At 32.9% G+C, this 21,936-nt stretch overlaps 1 protein-coding gene across 10 annotated transcripts in view; it reads left to right on the top strand.

Annotated features, from left to right (window-relative positions):
• The window catches only part of PRPF4B (pre-mRNA processing factor 4B), a 34,856-nt gene that overhangs the window by 10,006 nt on the left and 2,914 nt on the right, over positions 1-21,936 (top strand). For 2 of the 10 annotated variants that reach the window (XR_003045528.1, XR_003045527.1), the window contains exons 3-16: positions 1,323-1,499; positions 4,010-4,165; positions 5,565-5,646; positions 6,961-7,171; positions 9,996-10,069; positions 11,484-11,574; positions 12,252-12,399; positions 13,516-13,653; positions 14,263-14,416; positions 16,954-17,068; positions 17,654-17,805; positions 18,989-19,075; positions 20,198-20,475; positions 21,446-21,491. Coding sequence is in view for 2 of the 10 variants with exons in the window: in XM_006909298.3 (XP_006909360.1) it covers positions 1,323-1,499; positions 4,010-4,165; positions 5,565-5,646; positions 6,961-7,171; positions 9,996-10,069; positions 11,484-11,574; positions 12,252-12,399; positions 13,516-13,653; positions 14,263-14,416; positions 16,954-17,068; positions 17,654-17,805; positions 18,989-19,075; positions 20,198-20,401 (1,789 nt within the window). In the remaining 8 variants the exon portion in view is untranslated. Of the gene's footprint in view, positions 1-1,322; positions 1,500-4,009; positions 4,166-5,564; positions 5,647-6,960; positions 7,172-9,995; positions 10,070-11,483; positions 11,575-12,251; positions 12,400-13,515; positions 13,654-14,262; positions 14,417-16,157; positions 16,282-16,953; positions 17,069-17,160; positions 17,576-17,653; positions 17,806-18,988; positions 19,076-20,197; positions 21,699-21,936 lie in introns of those variants that run through there. The other 8 variants (XR_003045523.1, XR_003045522.1, XR_003045526.1 and 5 more) reach the window with 7 other exon arrangements.

Genomic DNA, 21,936 nt, shown 5'->3' with positions numbered 1-21,936 from the left:
CCCCTTTCTTCTCTTAGCTTTTCTGCATTGATGCATTTGTTAGTGTTGCTGATAATGTTATCTGAAGTGTTTCTTAAATAATCCTGGTCTCTCAATTTGCTTTTAGTTTGAGAAGGAAATTTTGAAGGCTATATTAAGGACTAGAGTTGAATTTTTGAAACCAATAGAGTTTTTTAATTATAGAAGAAATACTAAAGAGAAATTCAGATAATGCAGAAGCATGTAAACTCTCTCCCTCTCTATTCTTCCTCCACTGCCACTCGTAAGAATAGGTCTTTGCAGTCTTTTTCCTACGCCCATACAATTACACAGTTTTGTCTTATAAAATGGAGTCATACTATTCATGTTAACAGTGATTTGCTTTTTTTCATCAAACACTTCTGTAATAATACATAAAGATCTTTTTAAATTTATAGAACAGCAACATATTTCACTGTGTAGATGTGCCAGAATATAATCATTTCCTTGAAATTGATGAAAATTTAGGTTGATTCACGTTTTTCATGATTGTATGCAAAGATGTCCATGGTTTATGCGTGAGGTTTCTTGAACAGATTCACAGAAGTGAAATTGCAAAGTCTAAAGTTATGTACATTTACATTTTAGAAAGTTACGTCAAATTTCCTTCTAGTAAATTTATACCAGTATATACTTCCATGACTAGATGGACTATCCTTTTCCCCAAACCCTTACTTATATTTCCTCTGTTTTAAGGTTAATGTTGATTTAAGATGCTATGGTATGTAATCACCATGTTAAAAATAACTATTGCAAAAATGTCAAAATTTAGAAATAAAAGTCTTTAAACTTAGAAAATGGAATATTATTACCATTCGCGGAAGTTTTGAGATGTTTACCTGGAATTAGAATCAGTGGCTATAACAGTATGAATAATCGTTATAATCTTTAGTAATACTTCAAATTGCGAGACAAGAGTAAATAGACTTTTTATTTTGTACCTGCCATTATACCGCAGTGTCATGATCATTTGAATTTGTTTTGTTACAAAACATGTTAATTTGTGTTTGCTATCTGTAGCATGCCTTTTTTTTTTTAATATCGTGAAATTTTATTTTTAAACATGTATTTTAACAAACATTTTGGATGGGCGGAATTTTTTTTCCAATAACATTTTTTCATGATTCCAAAAGTTATAAAGATTAATTATAGAAAATCAGAAAAATATCTAAAAGCACAAATAAGGATTTTAAAAAATTACTGTAATAGCATGCCTTTTCTTAAGATGTTCATTGCATGTAGGAGAGAGTAATTTATTTTGATGTGATTTATTTTTCTATTAACTTATATTTGGTCCCCTTAAGAACGCGACCTCGAGATGATATCCTCAGTAGACGTGAAAGATCAAAAGATGCCAGCCCAATCAATAGGTGGTCTCCAACCCGAAGAAGAGCAAGTAGATCCCCCATTAGAAGGAGGTCTCGTTCCCCACTCAGACGTAGCAGGTCTCCCAGAAGAAGAAGCAGATCTCCTCGGAGAAGGTAAACCTATGTTATATATGTTATTCTTTTGATTCATTAAACTGAATGTTTTTGCAGCTCCATATTAGTTCAGTTGGTAGATTTTCTAAAAGACCATTTTTCTCTGAAAAATTGTAGCTGTGATCCCATGTAGTTTCCGTCTACCAATGTGTAATATTTCACACTCGTTGATTTTTCTTTAACATAGTTTTCTTTCAAATATGAATAAATCAGCATTCATTAAAAACTCAGTCTTTTAAAAGTAGAATTTTTTTCTCTTTTTTAAGAGAGATAAATACTAAGTGAGCTAAACTTGGGATTTTTTTTTTTCAGGTAGCAGAATAGATCATAGGGTAATGTATAAGCAGTCCTATTTCCTGTCTTACAATTCTGTGTTTATTTTTCTGTTAATTTGTATTTGGTCCCTTAAGAACACGACCTCGAGATGATGACCTATTTAATTCACAGTAGAAAACATTTTATGTAAAACATGATCACTAGTATAGTTGATCAAAAAGGTTGGTTTCTAAAGCAGGGAATCAATTTAAAAATAGCACATGCACATTAAATATTTTAACCTAAATCACAAATGGATTTGCCAATCTTTTAACATTTTTAATTGAATTAATAAAGGAATATAGTTTAAAGAGACAGTACACCAAAGGTTTATAATGCAACCACTATATATATCTATACATATCTTTGAGTATTTTGTATACTAGATTTTTAGAAATAGAAATACTTTGCCTAAGTGTGTGTATGTTTTAAGTTTTTTAAAGTTATTGCCATATTATCTATTAATTTCCTACTTAGGACAATTAGTTTTTTATATTATCCTTCACGTTTCTCTTCTGCCTGATTTCATCACCTTTCTGTATGCTTTTAGATATAATCATTATGAGCATAAGGATATTGTTGATTGCTGAGCAGATGATCCAGGGAACCTCCATTCTAATGCTCCTAGCCTTCTGGCTCCAAAATGACCAATAAACCTGCTTATACAGTTGTCATTGTATTATTTGTCTTCCTTTTTCCATCCTCTTGGCATTCCTTCATTTCTCTTTTATATTTTGATTCCATTTCCCCTATCCAGTGTTTACTCGTGTTTTAGCTCTTTGATTTGGTTTGGTAATCCATCTCCAATAACTTCCTGATGAAAGTGCAGTGAAAGGACATTTTTGTAAATTTATGTCTCTAAAATTTGCCTTTTCTCATTGCTGGTGTGTCAAGGAATAGGATTCTAGGTTGAAATCATTTTTTCCTTAAGAAGTTTGAGATTGTTATTTTACTCCTTTCTAGATTCCCATATTGCTATTAAGAAGTCCTATTCTGATGTCTGGACAGTTTTTATAGGACTTGCTTTTTATCCCTGCTCCCTCTTTTTTTTTTTTTTTAACAATAAATGTCTTGTGTTTTGAAATTTCACTATAATGTGCTTTATTGTGTGGCTTTTTCTTTCCATTTATTTTGTTGGGCATGAGATAGGCCCTTTAAAGCAGGAACATTATGGCTGCCTATTCTAGGAAATTTTCTCTTTTTTTTTTTTTTTTTTTCTGTTTGCTTTTTTTCTCATTGTTTTCTGGGGATTTTTTCCCCCCATTAGACCATCTGTATTATTCCAGTGATCTTTTTGTTTTTCTCATACATCTTTTATGTTTGTTTAATTCTACTTTCAGTCTAGGAGATCGTTTCATTCTTACCTTCTTACTCTTCTACTGATTTTCACTACTGAGCTTATATATATTTATTTATTTATTTCCAAGACCTTGTTGGCTGTTTATTTTTTTATAACATTTTACTTTTGTTTTATGGAAATAGCACCTTTTATGTCACAGATGATAATGAATTTGTTTTGTGGTGTTCTCATAGTTTTCTTTATAGTTTTCTTACCTATACAGTTGACTCTTGAACAACATAGCAGGGTAGGGGCATCAAAAATCCACCTAACTTTTGGCTCTCCAAAAACTTAACTCTTAATAGCTTACTTTTGACTGGAAGCCTTACTGATAACATCAACAGTTGATTAAAACATGTTTTGTATGTCATATGTATTATATACTGTATATTTACAATAAAGTAAGCTAGAGAAAAAATGATATTAAGAAATCATAAGGAAGAGAAAATATTAAAAATCTATGTATAAGTAGACCTGTGCACTTCAAACCTATTGTTCACGGATCAACTGTATTTTGGTTTCTTCTCAGATTTCTTTCGCTGCTTATTTACCTTTTCATTCGATGACTTTCCTCAGATACCTGATCCTTCCTTACTGCCTGTTCTGATTTGAAAGTTAGGCACTGAGACAGCGGAGTAGAAGCTTTCTTCCATTCTGATGATGTAGAACATGTGGATTAGTGGTATCACTTCAGGGTGATTAGGTAGAGACTTTAACTTATCAACAACTATGTATCTTTCCTTTTGGGCTAGTGAGTTTCCAGAATCCTTCATCTCCTGCTGGAGATTATAGATATGGTTTACACTAGAGTTCTGGTCCTTCGTAATGTAGATTTCATCTTTTTTCCCTCAAATAGAGATAGAGGTCGAAGGAGCAGATCCCGGCTGAGAAGGCGGTCTCGATCACGAGGTGGTCGTAGACGTAGGAGCAGAAGCAAAATAAAGGAAGATAAATTTAAAGGAAGTCTTTCTGAAGGAATGAAAGTTGAGCAAGAATCTTCATCTGATGATAAGTAAGAGTGGAATTTTTGTGTAATTATCTTTCTCCAATTTAGAGAAACACTGTTAGACTTAAAAATCTTTTATTTTTAAATTAATATTTTGAATATTATCAGCAAGCTTGTTCATTTGGTCTTGTATTTAAAAGTTAATCTTTTGTGCATATTTTAGAGGTTATATGGCAGAGGTCATGGTTTTCTGAATTTAGATATTTCAGTTTGGGCTGGAGTGACTTGGGCCATTGCTTTATCATGAGTTTTCCCCTCTTTATTTTTATTAGAAACAACGGATATATTACATAGTCCTGCCAATCTTAATTACCAGTTTTATAGGGGAAATTTTTATACTAAGTTTAGACTTTTTAGTTTGTGTAAAATGACACATACTTTGCTTATGAGACTATCTGGTAGCAGGTATGTCTGTTAAAATATGGGAAATGCAAAAGTATTTTAGTGTCTAATAGTGGGGAAAATTTTTTTAATGCAAACTTTAGTTGTCTAAATGGAACATCTCAAAAACAAATAAGACTCATTTAGAGCAGTAATTTCTTAACTGAGGGTGATTTGCCTCCCCATTTGGCAGTGTCTAAAGACATTTTAGGTGATCATCCAGTGGCTAGAGGCCAGGGATACTGTTCAATATCCTCCAGTGCACAAGACAGCTCCCCACAATGAACTGTCAAAATGATAGTGCTATAATCAAGAAACCCTGATTAGAGCTGAGTGATGAGAAAATTGAGTCGGGGAAAGGTATTATATATACATAGATCCTGAGGTCTTTAGAGTGCAGTTTGCTTACCCTTCTGCAGTGAAAATTCAGCAGACCATAGAAAAGGCTGCACTGGGAGGGATCATAAAGGTTGTGGAGAAGTTCTTTATTAGACAGTTGGGACTGGTCTGGGGCAGTATTTGGAGGTAGAGCCACATTCCCCTTCAGATCGTATGCAAATATTTACGTGTTCATTTTTGATGGAGAAAAGATCTATAGCTTTCAAAGGATTCTGTGACCCGGATAAGGTACTAGTTTACTAATCTCTCCCAGCCATCTTGTTTTATAGGTGTAGAAATTGAGGATAGAGGATTGAAATGACTTTACTAATACTAAGGTCATGGCAGAGCCAGTGATGACTTTTTTTAAATTTAAGGATATTTTGTTTCTAATTTTGGTGCACTGAGACAATAGACGAGGAGAAAACTGAGATACAGAGGTTAAATTACTTGCCAGAATTTCAAACCACACACACTGAGAGTTTAGAAACAGAAGTAAAAAGAGTAAAATGGCTTAAGACTTTTGCTTGAACTTACTGTTAACTTACATTTTCCAACCTTTACTTTTTAAGTGTGTAAAATTATGATTTTGTAATTTCTAAGGATGTTTAAAATTACATGTATATTTGTGTAATTTTTTTTTAAGCCTTGAAGACTTTGATGTAGAGGAAGAAGATGAAGAGGCTCTAATAGAACAGAGAAGAATACAAAGGCAAGCAATTGTTCAGGTGTGTGATTTTAGTAAAATTTTGATCAGTCTTTCTTAAATAATCACTTTTAGGAAAATAAAGGTTTTTATTTACTTTAATAAGGAAATGACAGTAGCAATTCAGTAGGTATTGAAAAATGGTAGTTTCTTAATAAAATTGAAATCTTTGCCCTTTTTAATATACATAGGGTTCTGATATAAACCTCTTGTGTAAGACATAAAATTTGAAATGTGCTTTTTTTAAGTTAATGACTAAGAAAACTCTCATAAATGAGTGTAGAATAAATTGGAGGAATTTCATTTAGCAAAAATTATGCCTATTACTTTTGAAAAAATCTTAATGTTTAATAAAATAGCAAGTTTTTTAATGCAAATGTGATTGTTTAAATGGAACATCTCAAAAATAATTTTAAGACAAGTTTGGAGCTAGGCGATTAAAAATATTGGGTAGTTAAAGGGTGTTATACATAGTTCTTGATATAGTCATTTAACGATAAGGTTAACTGCCTTGGAAGATTGTCAGTTCTTCCTTGGCCATCCTGAGATAAAGCCATGACCACTGGATTCTTTGTGGATAGCATTTCCTATAAAGTACCTTCTCTTATCATCATTAGAATTTTCTTCTAACGATGAGAAGGTGAGTGATGGGACTTGAGAGGAAGAATTCTGAAAGAAATGAAAGATGTTTAGAAACTATGAGGAGGACAGCAGACAAAAAGAACGGTCATGGCAGCTCACCTAGACACACATAGCAAACCAATAAATCAGGTAATGGTATGTCAGAGTGAAGGAAGGCTATAGGGCAAAAACTGGAGGCTGTAGGGCAAAGCTGGAATTCCAGAGAAAACTTTTTTGGGGCACTGATGAAATTATTGTTATTAAACTGATAGGCCCGAAGACTTGGTCGAATCATTTTTTGTTCTTGCCCAGGTCCACATTCCCTTATCCACAACCCTTGAGGCCAGATAGGCTTTAGAACTCAGACGTATTTGAATTCTGGAAAGGTAATATGGTGCATCAGTGTATATTAATTAGCCCCATCAGTGGGGTCTAGAACAGCACTCCATCAAATACATTAGTATTTCTTTAGTGAGGCGTATTATGTTCACACTGGGATTGATAAATAAGACTAAAGCGTGTCACATCTGTTCTGGTCAGATTTTGCCTCCTGTGGACTTTGGAGTTATATAGAAGGGATTTCAGATTTGATTCAATCGAGGCAGCGATACCTTTAAAAAAGTTTTAACTTTATTTGACTCTTTAATGCAACACCTCCTAGCAAATATATTTAGTTAGAATCAGATTTTATGAAAATAATGTTTTGTTATTACAGAAATATAAGTATCTCGCTGAAGATAGCAATATGTCTGTGCCATCTGAACCAAGCAGCCCCCAGAGCAGTACTCGTACACGGTCACCTTCTCCAGACGACATTCTGGAAAGGGTAGCTGCTGATGTTAAAGAGTATGAACGAGAAAATGTTGATACATTTGAGGCCTCAGTAAAAGCCAAGCATAATCTAATGACAGTTGAACAAAATAATGGTGAGTAAGTTAGATTTTTGTTTTGACCATGTTCTCTGAATTTTTAGCTCTATAACCTCAAAATGAGAGAGATTATTTTGGGATGGGGAAAGTGAAAGGGATTAGGAATATTGCTCCCGCTAAATTTATAGTAATATAATATTAAATGTATCCCAGTAAATGTTTTCTATAAATGGTTTTTTATTAGTTGTATAACTGGAATAGTATACCGAATTCCCACTTATTCATTATCTTTTGTTCTCCTTGCTCTGGAGTATTATTTTAAAGCAAATCATAGCTGTAATTTAATTTCATCTGTAAACATTTCAGTTTGTATCTTTGTTATATAGAGACTTAACAGTTGGTTTGAATCAAAATTCAAATAAGATGCACATATTATGTGTGGGGTATATATATATATCCCTTAAGCCTTAATAGTTTTTTCCTCATCCTCCCCCCTCTTGCCATTTATTTCTGAAGATACCAGATATGTGTCTTATAAACTGTTCTGATTTTGTCTGGCCGCATTGTGTCCTTTATTTCCTTTCTCCTCAGTATTAGTTTTAGAGACTTGAATAGGTGAGGGTTTGATTTTTTTTTTTTTTTGGCAAAAATTCTTTATAAATCATGGTGTAAAGCGTGTATTACATCAGGCAGTATGCGATATGTGGTTGTCCTAAGTTTTCCATTCTTCATTTACCCCAAAATGTAATTTGTACAGGAAAGGCAGGATAAATGCTTGATTATTTTCCTTTATTGACTGATTTTTAGCATAGAATATAGTTGGTGGCCCAGCAGCCTCCACAGATGACTTGTAAGAGTTCAGTCATTTTGTCGAGGTTTCAACTGGTATCATTTTGTACTTGTGTTTCAATCCATTGCTGTCATTTTTCTTATTGAAGCTCACATTGTTCTCTCTTCAGCTGAGGTGGGGAAGGAGCAGTCCTTCTTAGTTGGTTTCTAATGTCTTTTGACTCAAACCCTGCAGTATTTCATATAGCTTTTTACTTTCTATAGGTCAAGGTCAGCAAACTTTCTGTACAAGGTCAGATAGAAAATATTTTAGGCTTTTGTAATTATTTTAGACTTTTTCTTTGTTCCAACTACTGAACTCTGCTCTTGTAGTACAGAAGCTGCCACAGCCAGCATCGATAAATGAGCATCGCTGTGATCCCCAAACAACTGTATGGACACTGAAATTTGAATTTTATAAAATTTTCATGTGTCACAAATTATTCTTTATGTTTTTCCCCAGACCTATAAACATGTACAAATGATCCCTTCAAAAATAAGCAAGGGGCCAAATTTGGCCCAGACTATAGTTCGCTGACTTCTTTTCTATTACAGTAGGATATCACAGGCTCACCTTATACATATCTTGCCCCAGAACAGAATCAGCTATTGCTCCAAGGAATCCTAGTTCTATGTAATAGGAAACCTCATTTAGATATCACAGGGCACTTAGAGGTGCCCATTACTGCTCGGCCTTTTTAGTGGACAAGGCTGGGAAATACATACATTTCTGGAAAGGAATATTCGTTCATACTGATATTCCTGATTAAAATTTGAGATTATAGAGTTTTTATTAATTTCTTTGATTTTATATACCTTTTACAGTGAAAAATATGGTTCCAATAACATGATAACTCAGGTTATTACTTTGAAACTTTTATAACACCGAGTTCTCAGTATGATTATCAATTTTAAATCTACTGAATGCAGTTTGAAATTTAATGGTTCTTTTTGTTAGGCTGGATGCATTCCAGGGTTGTATAGTCACAAATATGTGTTGTAAAGTCATTTGAAATAATTCTCTGAATGGTTACATCACCAATTTGGTAGATTTAAGTTTATTTTCATTTGCTTTTGACTTAATTTTCTGCGTTTTTAAAAAATATTGAAACATCTTTCACATGCATGTATTTGTATTCTACCTACACAGGCACACAAAAAAAGGCCTCAGTAAAAGCCAAGCACTATACACTCATCTGTATGAAAGTTCTTTATTCTTTGTTACATCTACATACTATTCCAATGTAATGAAAGTGCCAGTTTAATCTGTCTTCTAGTGATGGGTACTTGATGTGTGTCCAGTTGTTGGCTGTTAATTGGAGTGTTACAGTAATATTGTGCATTAAGTCATTTTTTTATGCTTGCCACTTTCTTTAAGATGGTTTTCTAGAAGTGGGATAGCTGAGTCAGAAGAGTGAATGAACTTATAATTTTGTTATTTATTTCCAAATTCCTCTCTTTAATAGTTGTACAATTTTTGCTGTCCCACAAGCAATGTCTTCAGTGCTTGTTTACCCAAAGGCTTGTTAACAGAATATTGTCATAGTTTGGGATTTTTAGCTAGTCTCATAGAGAGATGGTATTTCATTGTAGTTTTAAGTTGCATTCTTTTTTTTTGTTTTCTAGAAACTCTTCCAACTTTTTTTTTGCCCATTTTTTTAATGGGGTTATTGGACTTTCTAGTAGAAAAATGTAGATCTATATCTATCAATAGTGGGGATATTAACCTTTTGAGACTTCATTTAGAAATACAATTTGGAAATGTAATTTTTTAAAGAGGAGTTTTTGTTTCAATACATAGTCATTGTTTAGCTATTGACAGATTAATTTAACATTGGCGAAAGAATTGATACTGGGTCTATCAACTTTATAAAACGGATAGCTTTATGTATCTTAAGTGTTATAAAGTGATTTTAAGCTGGGTTTTACTGAAAAACTAATGTACAAGAGGATAAAAGTTTGAATTGCTGTTAGTGATTTTCCATTGACTTATTATTTGTGCTTTAATTTATCTCTCTTAATTTTTCAAATATTAATGCTAATTTTCATTAAGGTTCATCTCAAAAGAAGCTGTTGGCACCTGATATGTTTACAGAATCTGATGATATGTTTGCCGCATATTTTGATGTAAGTAATTTCAAGTTATAAAAGCAACTTAAAAGTATAACATATGTGTTTGCATGTGTGTATATATAGAGAGAGAGAAAGTGAATTAATGTTAACATTTAGACAATGTGGGTGAAAGGTACCTAGAAACTGTACTAATTTTGCAACTTTTTTGAGTCTGAAATTAAGTACAGCAGAATAGTTTGAGAGCTTCATAAAAGTTAAACATCAAATAAAGTGTAGTTAACTTTTTTGTAACAACTTTTTTCTAGGATTTACAAACTAGTATGTGCATGCATGTGTGTTGTGTGTTCACGGTAGTTAAGTGAGACAAGGTGATGACAATAATTTCCAGGCTTTTATCAAAACAGAGTCCACTTTGGGCTTTTATGTTGTAGATAATGGAGAATTTACAGTTTGGAATCTAATAGAATTCGCTGAAGAGTTGGAAATGTTATGTGGAGTGTTAAGAAATTTTGGTCCTTTAGCCATTTTTATTAGTGCCTTTTCTGGAAAAAGTCTTAAAACTAATATTCAGAACTGTGAGGACATTTTTATTATAAATTTAAGAGAACATGAAAGATAAAGAAGCTTTAGTAAGGAGTGAAGGATAAATATGTATCAGGGAAATTAAAAATGGAATATGATAAGCAATTAGTCCCCTAAACCCAGCAGACATTGGTAATTGGTTTAAGTAAAGTGTTATATATATGTTTGTGTATATATATGTGTGTGTGTGTGTTTGTGCATATGTATACATATGTGTGTGTGTGTATGTGTATTTATTTATATGCGTATGTATGTAGCCCTAGGAGCACCAAAAAAAAAAAAATGGGTTAAGAGAGTATGAAATAATTATTGAGCCATCATTTGTCTGGGTGATACTGAAGAATCTTCTGAGTATCATGGAGAGTGATGTGTAATAAAGACTATTCAGAAGTACCAGATACTCTATTTAAAGTTCCCACACAAACTCAACTAGTACAGCCAGTGATATTTCTTGCATATATGAGAAGAAAAGCAAAGGGTGTTACATGGACAAGGCAGTAAAAGAAATGTGAAAATTAGTAAGAGAGTTGGACACTGATTGTTAACCGAGTTCCCATAAATGATTTTTGTCCTCTATCAATAACTATGGAAAATCAGATGTAGTTTTGAGTTTTTGTTGTCATTTTTAATGCCCTAGTTCTATTCCTAAAAAATTTTGAAGATACTTTGTTAATTTTTTTCCTAAGCATTATTGTAATACAAGAGGCTTTAGTCATCATGTTTCATCTGTACTGCTTTTACATAAGTGATAGTAAGAGTTTATTTAATTTGGCATAAGTTGTTTTTCTTAAATTACAGTTGGTTACACCCATTTTTGTTTGAAAGAAAGTGCTTTAAATGTCTGTGATTAGCAGGTAAACAGCTTATATTGCCTCTTTAATTTCAGAGTGCTCGTCTTCGGGCTGCTGGCATTGGAAAAGATTTTAAAGAGAATCCCAACCTCAGGGATAATTGGACAGATGCAGAAGGCTATTATCGTAAGTTCACAATTCTTATTAATTTTGGAGTTTATTGTAACATTTTGTAAGAGTATGTTGCTTGATGCAATCACACATTGAAGAACTCTGAAAGCCACATCACAGTGCCATCACTTAAAAAGTGTGATACATCTAACACATCTAGCAGCTTCTGAGCCCATGTTGTATTCCAGTAAGTAGCCTAGAAGCATCACGAATTGAAGTGAGATAAAGACTTGACGTGCGATCTAAATCTATTCACAGTTATTTTCAGCCATGAGTTAATCCTCCAGAAGGAAGGGGTACGTCACTTGCTTGTCTTGATCTGAAACCAAGAAAAACATACAAGGAACTTGGGATACCAGTCGTGCAGTATTTATCATGTAGCGCTGCAGCTGGGAACACTTCCGTGAGCACATGTCTTCCCTATTCAATGTTAAAATCATCAGCAGTTGATAAGACAGCAGAAACTCTCCTTATAATGAGTGGAAGTGAGCATGCAACTTTAACTACATAGTGAAAGAGTTAACAATGGAAGCACAGCTTTGATTCATTGTGTTGTCTAGGAAACCAAAAACGCAGTAAAGATATGGCACATTTTTTAAGTGACTGCACTGGGTTTCCTATTTTTTGATTCATTCTATGCATCTTGTAATTTTGTTTGGTCAAAATTTTAATTCTTTAATTTACTTTTTTAGGTGTGAACATAGGCGAAGTACTAGATAAGCGCTACAATGTATATGGCTACACTGGTCAAGGTGTATTCAGTAATGTTGTACGAGCCAGAGATAATGCAAGAGCCAACCAAGAAGTGGCTGTAAAGATCATCAGAAACAATGAGCTCATGTAAGTCAGAAAAGTATGTGATGAAACTTTAATAAAACAGATATTCGCAAATAAACATTTTTAAATGTTTTAAAATGTGTAACTATGTAAAATAGCAATTATAAAATGAAAGTAGCTCTTTTTGACTGGATTTTAAATTTATTACCATGTGTTATATGGGAAGTACTAGAACTATAGGTTGATTTATATTTAATTCATTTCAGTGTGTTTCAGTACCTACTATTTACACTAATATCAACTTAGACTTCTTCCTTCTACTGCTTGTCTCATGGCCATCTTTTGCTGTGAGTATCTTAAACTCAAGACCAGAGGTGAGAAATAAAAGGATCATATTGATTAGCTGCCCCTGAGCATAAGGTGGCCTACAAAAAGTGAAAACTGATTTAACAGATACTTCTGGGAATTAGTTGTATCTTTTATCTCTTTTTCCTTTAATAGAGGTAATTGTCATAATACATTCATATGTTTTAATACCTAATCTATACCACTTACTGAGCTTGTGTTAAAGTCAATTTACCATCTGTTTTGAAACACTAAAGAAATGTAGATTTATACTAAAGTCTCAGGCTGCACTAGGCTTAGAAAGTTATTTTTGTCTTGTTTTGATGGTGATCCCCAGCCTTTATTATAGACATAAAATCTTTTAAATATAGCTTATTGACAAATTATAACTAGAATTTCAGAGGATAACCAAATAGTAATATATGGTAAGACATTCCTTAATTAGACTCTTAAAGAAACTATGACTTGTATTCAGTGTGGTTCCACTTTTATTAAACATAATATTTATATCAAGTCTTGAACTAAAATGTGCAAGATTGATTTCCCTTCAAGCAAGATGCGTTTATTCCTCAGTGTTTCTGTTTTGTTGATTGGTTATTTTGGAAATTAACCTCACGAAAATAGTTATTTGGTTAAGTATAAAGTTCTTATAAAGTATAAAATGTTAGACCTGTCATTCCTCAACGGAGTTATTATTACTACTTAAAAAAATACAACCTAATACTTAACATGTCACCTACGATACGTCAGACTGGAATTAGCAAATATATATTATTGAATTTTCCTAAATTTTGGTCGTATTTAATTTTGACCTAATTTTCTTTTGCATTTCAGGCAAAAAACTGGTTTAAAAGAACTAGAATTCTTGAAAAAACTTAATGATGCTGATCCTGATGACAAATTCCATTGTTTGCGGCTCTTCAGACACTTTTATCACAAACAGCATCTCTGTCTCGTATTTGAGCCCCTCAGGTACAGTGTCAGAACTTGTATACTTAGATAAATAGTATGACAAATTTCCTGGATATTTAATTTTTTTTTCATTTAGCTCTGGTTTTTATTCTTTAATTTCTGTTTAAAACCTGACTAATTGACAATTCTTAATGTGTAAATATTAATTGACTGTATATTATGTGCCAGGCACTAATTATTTTTGGCTTTCAGCTCAATAGAAAGATTCTCTGAAAATGAAATACTTCAAGAAAAGGTTAAGCCAGAATGAAAAGAAATAAGAATAGTGGAATTAGAAATAGGATTTTGATCTTCAATAGTATGCTTTCACTGTTAGACTTTCAAATGTAAAACCATTCTAAAATCAATATGAATTTTACCACTGCATATCTTTTCTTCTATTTATTTTGAAAATTGAGTTTTATTGGAAAATTTTGTTATATGCACACCATTTCATATGCTCTCATATCAGTGTAGAATAATTTATTGAATGTGGCAGGGGGATTCTTGAATACAACATACTCATTGTAATTTGTATTTTAGACTTCTTTTACTTTGTTTAAATGTATTTTGCCTTTTTTATTTCTATTTTGCATTTTAACCCTAAATTTTTTTTTTCTCTCCTAAAAGTATGAATTTACGAGAGGTGTTAAAAAAATATGGTAAGGATGTTGGTCTTCATATTAAAGCTGTAAGATCCTATAGTCAGCAGTTGTTCTTGGCATTGAAACTCCTTAAAAGATGCAATATCCTACATGCAGATATCAAGCCAGACAATATCCTGGTAAGTCAAACTATCAGGCCACCTTATACATCACGTATCTACTTACCAGTAATGTGAGATTACCACTGTATTATTCTAGAAATGTCATCTTAGAAGAATAATTCACTATTATATTTATTTCCCGTTATAAATGACTTTATCAATTTTTACTTTTTTGGAAATTGGGCTATGAAATTTTAAAGTATAATGAAAGTAGAAAAAGGCCACTGTCCCAATTTATTCTTTTTGCTTGATGGATTTAGAATACACACAGATCCCAAGAGTGCTTTAATGTACTAATGATGCACATCCTCTGGTATCTAAAAAAAAAAATGCACATGTTGCTGATTTGAAATAAATGTTTATACTTTTTTGTTCTGTAATTTGTGCAGACTGATGGAGTTAAGGACATTTAAGGGAATTACCCTCTCAAACAGATATATGGAGTTGAGTTTAAAGGTGCCTAGGAGTAATTTTTTTTTCCTTTATTCTTTATTGCTTTAGAAGCTGTGACATCTGGGAGCCCAAACACAGTAAAGCTCAGTTGTGGTTAGGTATTATATTGAAAGGCATCCCTTTCATAGTCTAGACCTCTCCTAACTAATGATTTCTCATGTGGTAGATGCAGATTTCACAGCGTTTATGATTTTGAAAGTTAGAAATATATATCATCATAGTGGGGTGATTAATGCGCACACACACTCCTTCCCTTCCTGGTCTCATTTCTTAATCCTGTTCTATGGTATTCAGAGTTGCCATGTTTACAACTCAGGCAATTCCTGGTTCATCTTCCAGTAACATGTTCTGTACTTTTAAAAGATTAGGATCCCATTAAAGTATTTCCTTCCATGCTACCACATTAATAAAAAAACATTCCATTTTGGTATGTTTGGTCTGTGTTTGTAATATATGGCATATCTAATATAACTGGGATAGAGGAGCTGAGTAATTACAGTGAAATGGTAGGTAGAATTGTAGACTTGCCTAGTTCAATTTCAAAGTTGATTTTTATCTCAATTTTTTTTTAAATGATGAAATATATCATCCGTATCAAAAACGTTTAAATAATGCAGTTTAAAGATAATTATACAGGAAACGTCTTTGTAACCACCGTGGAGGTTAAAGAATAAGACATTTGCCAGTATCTTAGAAGCTCTTGTTTTTAAAACTTCATTGAATTTCTGACATAGAATGTTCCTTCTTCCTGGAGAAGGAAAAAATAGACATCAGAGAGCACATGGAGCTGTTAAATGAAAATCCAAAACTTTTAGCTGAGGATTTCAGCCACCGCTGTTGTAAAAGTACCACATTCCTCATGAAGGAGCATAGCCAAACTAGTGCATGTAAGTGTAGCTATCCTGCTATTATTTAAGGCATTTAAGCCAGCCCAAGAGTTCCACTAGTAGATTGTAATTTTAAAATGGTCCTCAGGTTTACTCTGGGTATTGCAACCGCATTCTTAAGTACTCGAATGCAGTTTATACTTTTAAAAGCTTTGAAAGTGCTCTTCCTTTATATGTTTTCCTGATCCCCCAGATGAAGAGAATGATTATCGATGTGGCAGTTAAAAATCATTTCTATTATTAGCTTAATTCAGTGAGTATCGTCTATAATAGACCAGTCTATAACGGTGACCAAGCTTTATAATGTCCCAGTAGAGAGTGCCTACGGCTATTTATTTAAAGTGTTATGTTTCTTTTGGGTGGAAACAGTAGGCCAAGTTTAAGTCCCAACTCGGAATTTGTGTGTGTCTCTTTTGAAGGGGGGAAGGGACTCTGGAATATGAATTATCTGCACTTGTTAATCCTGAACATGCTTCTGACTCATGAGTGGCAGCAGTCATGGGAGCAACTCCAGCCTTTCTCAGCAGATGTCACTGTTACTGTGTATGTTGAAGTATTTACAAAGGAAAAAAGAAACAAATGACTAATACAGAGTTCATGTTTTATCAGTTTTGCCAAATATAGTTAACATTTTCTTGACTAATACCTTCTTTATATTTAAAGGATTTTATAATTTTTAGACTTGAAGTGATAGCTAAATTTGGGATGGTCTGGCAGCTTCTGATGAAGAATTTTTATTCTGTTTTTGTCCAAATTTAATCTGAATCCTGCTTTCATTGCCATCATAATTTTCTGGCAACTGAAAGTTAATCTAAGTCTGATCCCTTATGAATGAACATTTTCATATTCCTTGAATTAGTAACTTGACTTTATTCAGGTATTCTGGGGATTTTTAGAAGATGCTTTGCTTCAGTGAAATTTTTCTCTTACTACCCCACCCTTTTCTAAATATCATTGGTTAAAATTAATTTTACTTTGTATTATCCCATATTTCCTCACTGGAAAAAGTTCTTTTACTAATTATAATAAAATATTTGGTAGCTCTTAATTTTTCATAATTAGGAAGTTGAGTCATAAAATAATTTAAAAAGGAATTTTTAATTGAGTAACTTTGTTCTCAGTATTGAAATAACTTCTCAAAGCCCATTATTTTTTATCTATTTGTCTTAATTATTCCTGACATGAATTAAACTTCCATGATAAAATGTTTTGCAGGTTAATGAATCAAAAACTATTTTAAAGCTCTGCGATTTTGGTTCGGCTTCACATGTTGCGGATAATGACATAACGCCTTATCTTGTCAGTAGATTTTATCGTGCTCCTGAAATCAGTAAGTTTTTTCAAATGTTCTTTTACCTGGGCCATCATATGTGCTGGAAACAGAATATTTAATGTCTAAGTACTGTTTTAATCGCACTTCAGCAGCTGCACGAGGTCATTCATGAGGAAGGGAACCATAGCACATTCATCCTCCTCAGTTGGAATGATCGTAGTTGTGACAGGAGTCTTGATCATGTCTGGCAAGAGTAGCAAAACAGTTGTGGAAAATCCTCGACTTTAGAAGACTGCTCTTGATTACTCAAGGTCTGATTATCAAATTTATGAATTGTGTGGGACCTTTATTTTTTTCTCTTCCTGTTGCCTTCGTGCAGGCTGGTTAGCACCTTTACCAAAGGTGAAATGAAAAAAAGAGAAGAAATGTTTTCTGCTCCTTCACTTCCTTTCCTACTCCCTCATTTTTTAAGGTTTTAAGTTGAAGAGTTTCTGTTAAGAATTAATGGGAAAGAACATGAAACTAATGCCAAAGTGAGGTGTTAAGATTGTGGTTATATACTTCAAGCTAAATAAATAAATGAAAATAAATAATAGTTGATTGTTTTTAATCATATATTAAAAATATTCACTTTGTTTTTAGTTATAGGTAAAAGCTATGACTATGGTATAGATATGTGGTCTGTAGGTTGTACCTTATATGAACTCTATACTGGAAAAATTTTATTTCCCGGCAAAACCAATAACCATATGTTGAAGCTCGCCATGGATCTCAAAGGAAAGATGCCAAATAAGGTAGGACATTAGTGTGAGCTTGTATTTTTTCAAGGTCTTAGCAACAGTTTCCTATAAACTGATGGATTGCTAACACATATTCATCACTAGTGGCTCTAAAACAGTTTTAGAGAGGCAAATACGTGGCTACTAAGATTCCTTTAGCTCTTTTCTCATTTCTGGTGTTCTAATCAGCCAAGAGCTATCAAAAGAAAGTAAGAACTCTTTTCCTCTTCCCCTTTAAAGTCTGTTTTTGTGTTTTTCTTTACCTTCTTGAATTAAGCAGATAGTAGGGGCCTAGAGTTTAGGGTAGAATTGGAATTGAGGAAAAGAGACTTGATGAACATAAATTTGTTAAGTATCATATATATATGGATATATATATATGTATATATGTATATATATGCGTATATATATGTATATATGTATGAATGACTGTTTCATGTGTCTGTTCGTCCAGAAGCAACAATGTTCTTGAGAGCACACCCTTAATTGGTAACAGGACCAAACATGCTTGAGAGCTGGAATGATAAAAGGTGCAGGTCAGGTTAGTTAGTTGTAAGGAAGGGCTCAGTCATCAGAGAGGGAGTGGGAGAACATTGAAAGAGGAACTGGATGTCAGTCAGTTTATTAAAGATTGGAAGTTATTTGGGAAAGGAAGATACCAAGAAAATTTACTTGAAATGACATCTTTGTGACATAAAACTCACCCTTAATACTTCAGCTGTAATATCTGTTTGATTAACACAAAGCAAGAATTTTAGGGATTTATAAAAATGTCTTGAGGGCCACATGTTAGACTTTTATGATTTCAGCTTATGTTGGACTTGTTTAGAATAAGTTACACAGAAATTAGCTATGTTGGTATTGATTTTAATAAGATTTAGCCTTTACCATTTTAGGACTATTAGAACATAATTTGTAAAATGTCATTAGCTTTCTTAACTGCTGAGAGACGCCACTTGTTTTAATAGTTTTCCCATCGAAGAACAAATGATTTTAAGTCTATGTTTAATTTCAGTTTGATACAGTGAAAGCACAATTTGATATCAGAATTGGTTTAAATCACTGCCCTGGAAAATATAATAATTTCATGTTAAATTGAGAAAACAAACCCAGAGAGATAAATCTATATTACTTGTTATGGTTAAATTATTAGTAAGCCAGACTATTTCATAGTAGTTTTGTTTTGTTTTATTTCCAGATGATTCGGAAAGGCGTATTCAAAGACCAACATTTTGATCAAAACCTAAACTTCATGTACATAGAAGTTGATAAAGTAACAGAGAGGGTAAGTCTCTTTTTAGTGTGCTAGATTAAATGATTATCTTATTAATGAATGAGCTGGCTGGGTCATATCATAGTAGGAGCTATAAATATTTTAAAACATTAAAAATAAATTATTTTTGGTGTTGGCCAATTCTGAATAAAATATATCAAGTTATGAAAAAGATGAAGAGATTTAAAAATGTGTAGTGTGAGTTTTTATTTATTTTAGTTTATATTTAGGCCCTCTCATCTTTGGATCACTTTTCTTGGTCTGGCCTCCCATCTAGCTTCCGTACAGCTGTCATAGTGACTTTAAAAACAAATCTGATCATGTTACTCTCTCTGCTTAAAAACCTATCATTCTGTTACCCTATAAGATAATATATTTAAATTTCTTAGAATGACAAACTAAGTTCTCAGTGATATGAACTCTGCCTTCTTCAGCAGTTTCCCCTCTCTGTACTGTGTAAACCCTACCATTTGATAAATTAGCTAAAGGACATGCTCTTACAGACATCTGTACCTGTGTTCACAGACCATCCTGACCTTATTTGCTTCCTGTACTTCCCTCACCCCCTAAAAAAAATGTATTCAGCTTTAAGCCTCAGATGAAATACACATTCTATATGAACCTTTCTAAAACCTCCAGGTGGAAGTAAGCACTTCTTTATTTTTGCTCCATTGTATTATGTGTCCCTAACTTTATCAGAGCACTTAATAACAATTCATGGTATCAGCTCGTGTACATGTCTGTCTATTCCCACTTCAAGGTAAGGAAAATACAGTTCAAATAGCAAGTACTTACTGTATTATTTTTAATTAATGTTTTTGAATTCTCAAATTTTAATTACTTAACTACATTTTAGAGTTCTTTTCTGTTGTCATTATGTTTACAAAATTACATTACAGAATGATTTTTTAAAAAAACTATCATAGCTAATTCAAGATTAACCTTTTTCATTTAAGTTTTTGGATTGCTTCTTGAAAAGACATGGAGAATAGAGGAAGCCACCTGAAAGTTTTAAATGAGTAGATGATAATACATTCTTACATATTAATATTTTGGTAGACTGAAAACAGTCTCATTTGTTATATGTGTTTGATTACTTTATTTAGAGATATATATTTTTTAAATTGTTTTTAGGAGAAAGTTACTGTCATGAGCACCATTAATCCAACTAAGGACCTGTTGGCTGACTTGATTGGGTGCCAGCGACTTCCTGAAGACCAACGTAAAAAAGTACATCAGCTAAAGGACTTGTTGGACCAGATTCTAATGTTGGACCCAGCTAAACGAATTAGCATCAACCAGGCCCTACAGCATGCCTTTATCCAGGAAAAAATTTAAGCGAGATGAAGAAGCTCCAAGGGTTTGAGTAATTAAATACAAAGACTGAAGAAATTTCACAGCAGTTTATTAATGTATATAAACTTATAAATATTTCTCCAGCAAATTTGAGAAAGCATGATATATTTGAATTAAAACCAAGGGTGATATTTCTTTTAGAAATGTTAGTTAATCTGTTTTGTGTCTTATGTGAAATTTCACTGTAGAACTGTTTTAACTGCCAAGACTGCACAAAATTACAGTGCTAATGTATATGGTTGCAGTTCACATAAAAGACAAAAGCATCTGTTATAAAATAAGTAGTAATACTGGGTGGTTGATTTATTTTTAGCAGACTTGGCTTCATTTTGGTCTTCAGGTAAAATGGCCAGCATAAATGCTGTTTATATTCACGTTTTCCTAGGTATGTGTGTGCAGGCCACAGCAGCATGCCCTTGGTGTAGTCAGTGCCGAAGGGAGTCTGTTCCTTCTTGAGCCTGCCTGCAGGGATGGTCTCCTCTTTTAAGCAGGTTGTGTACAACATTCAGTACACTGAAGGTAAGCTAAACCATCAACATCACTGGTGTTTTGCGATGTTATTTTATTGGAGCAATTGACAAATGAGGGATATTAGCTTTGTGGCAGAATTCCCTGCATGTGTGATAACTGATCTTGTTTTATTTTTTGGCATTGCAACTGTGGCATAGTTACAATTTCTGTTCTGTTCATCACATTTAAAATTTGAAGAGTATGCGCTTGATGGATAGAGCGCCTTCAGTGTACTGTTTCTTATTAACTTAATTTTTTTTAATCAACTTGCTATAGACTTTATATACATTTTGTTAAATACAGTTCCTAGTGACATAGAAACAATGCATAGTTTTCATTTACTAACTACAGATGTTGAGGCGTAATTCTGAAAGTCCTCATATTTAAAAGTTAGACAACATAATGAAATTTTTAACTATTTGTATGTCATTTTGAAAGTGTACTGCTTTATGGTAAAAGTGTTTTTCATTTGTTCATTGTTTTCATTATTTGTGATCATGTTGTCTTTCAATACAGGCATAAACCTTCCACTCTTGAACAAAGCAGCTGCTTTTTAAAAGCGGTAATTGCTTCTTTACCTTTTATTTCTTTTGTAAATGAAGCTTTTCTTTAAGAATGTGACTTTAAAGTGTTGTCTATTGCATAAAACAGTTGACACTCACTTACTGTAAAGTGAAGATTGTTCTACTGCATGTGAAGTGGACCATGCAGATTTCTGTATGTTCTCAGTATGCATCACTAGATAATAAAGTCTTTTGTGAACAAGGCATTTGTAGCCATTTTTAAAAATTTTTGTCTTCAGTGCTGGTAAGTCAGGTAAACCATAAATAGCTAAAAGCAACCTTTTGTTTCTCCCTTAAAGTCTTTAAAAGAATTATTTGCTAAAGATGTAAACCTAGCCAAAAGTTTATCATTTTATTAATTAGGATCCTAATTATTTCATCAAAAAGTTCTACAAATATTGTCAGCTTTCAGTGTAGTGAGATAATTCCTGTAGGTTATAGGGT

The sequence above is a fragment of the Pteropus alecto genome, unplaced genomic scaffold (genome assembly GCF_000325575.1).
Source record: "Pteropus alecto unplaced genomic scaffold, ASM32557v1 scaffold121, whole genome shotgun sequence".
NCBI classification, from domain to species: domain Eukaryota; kingdom Metazoa; phylum Chordata; class Mammalia; order Chiroptera; family Pteropodidae; genus Pteropus; species Pteropus alecto.
This window is presented reverse-complemented; position numbering and strand designations above follow the sequence as displayed.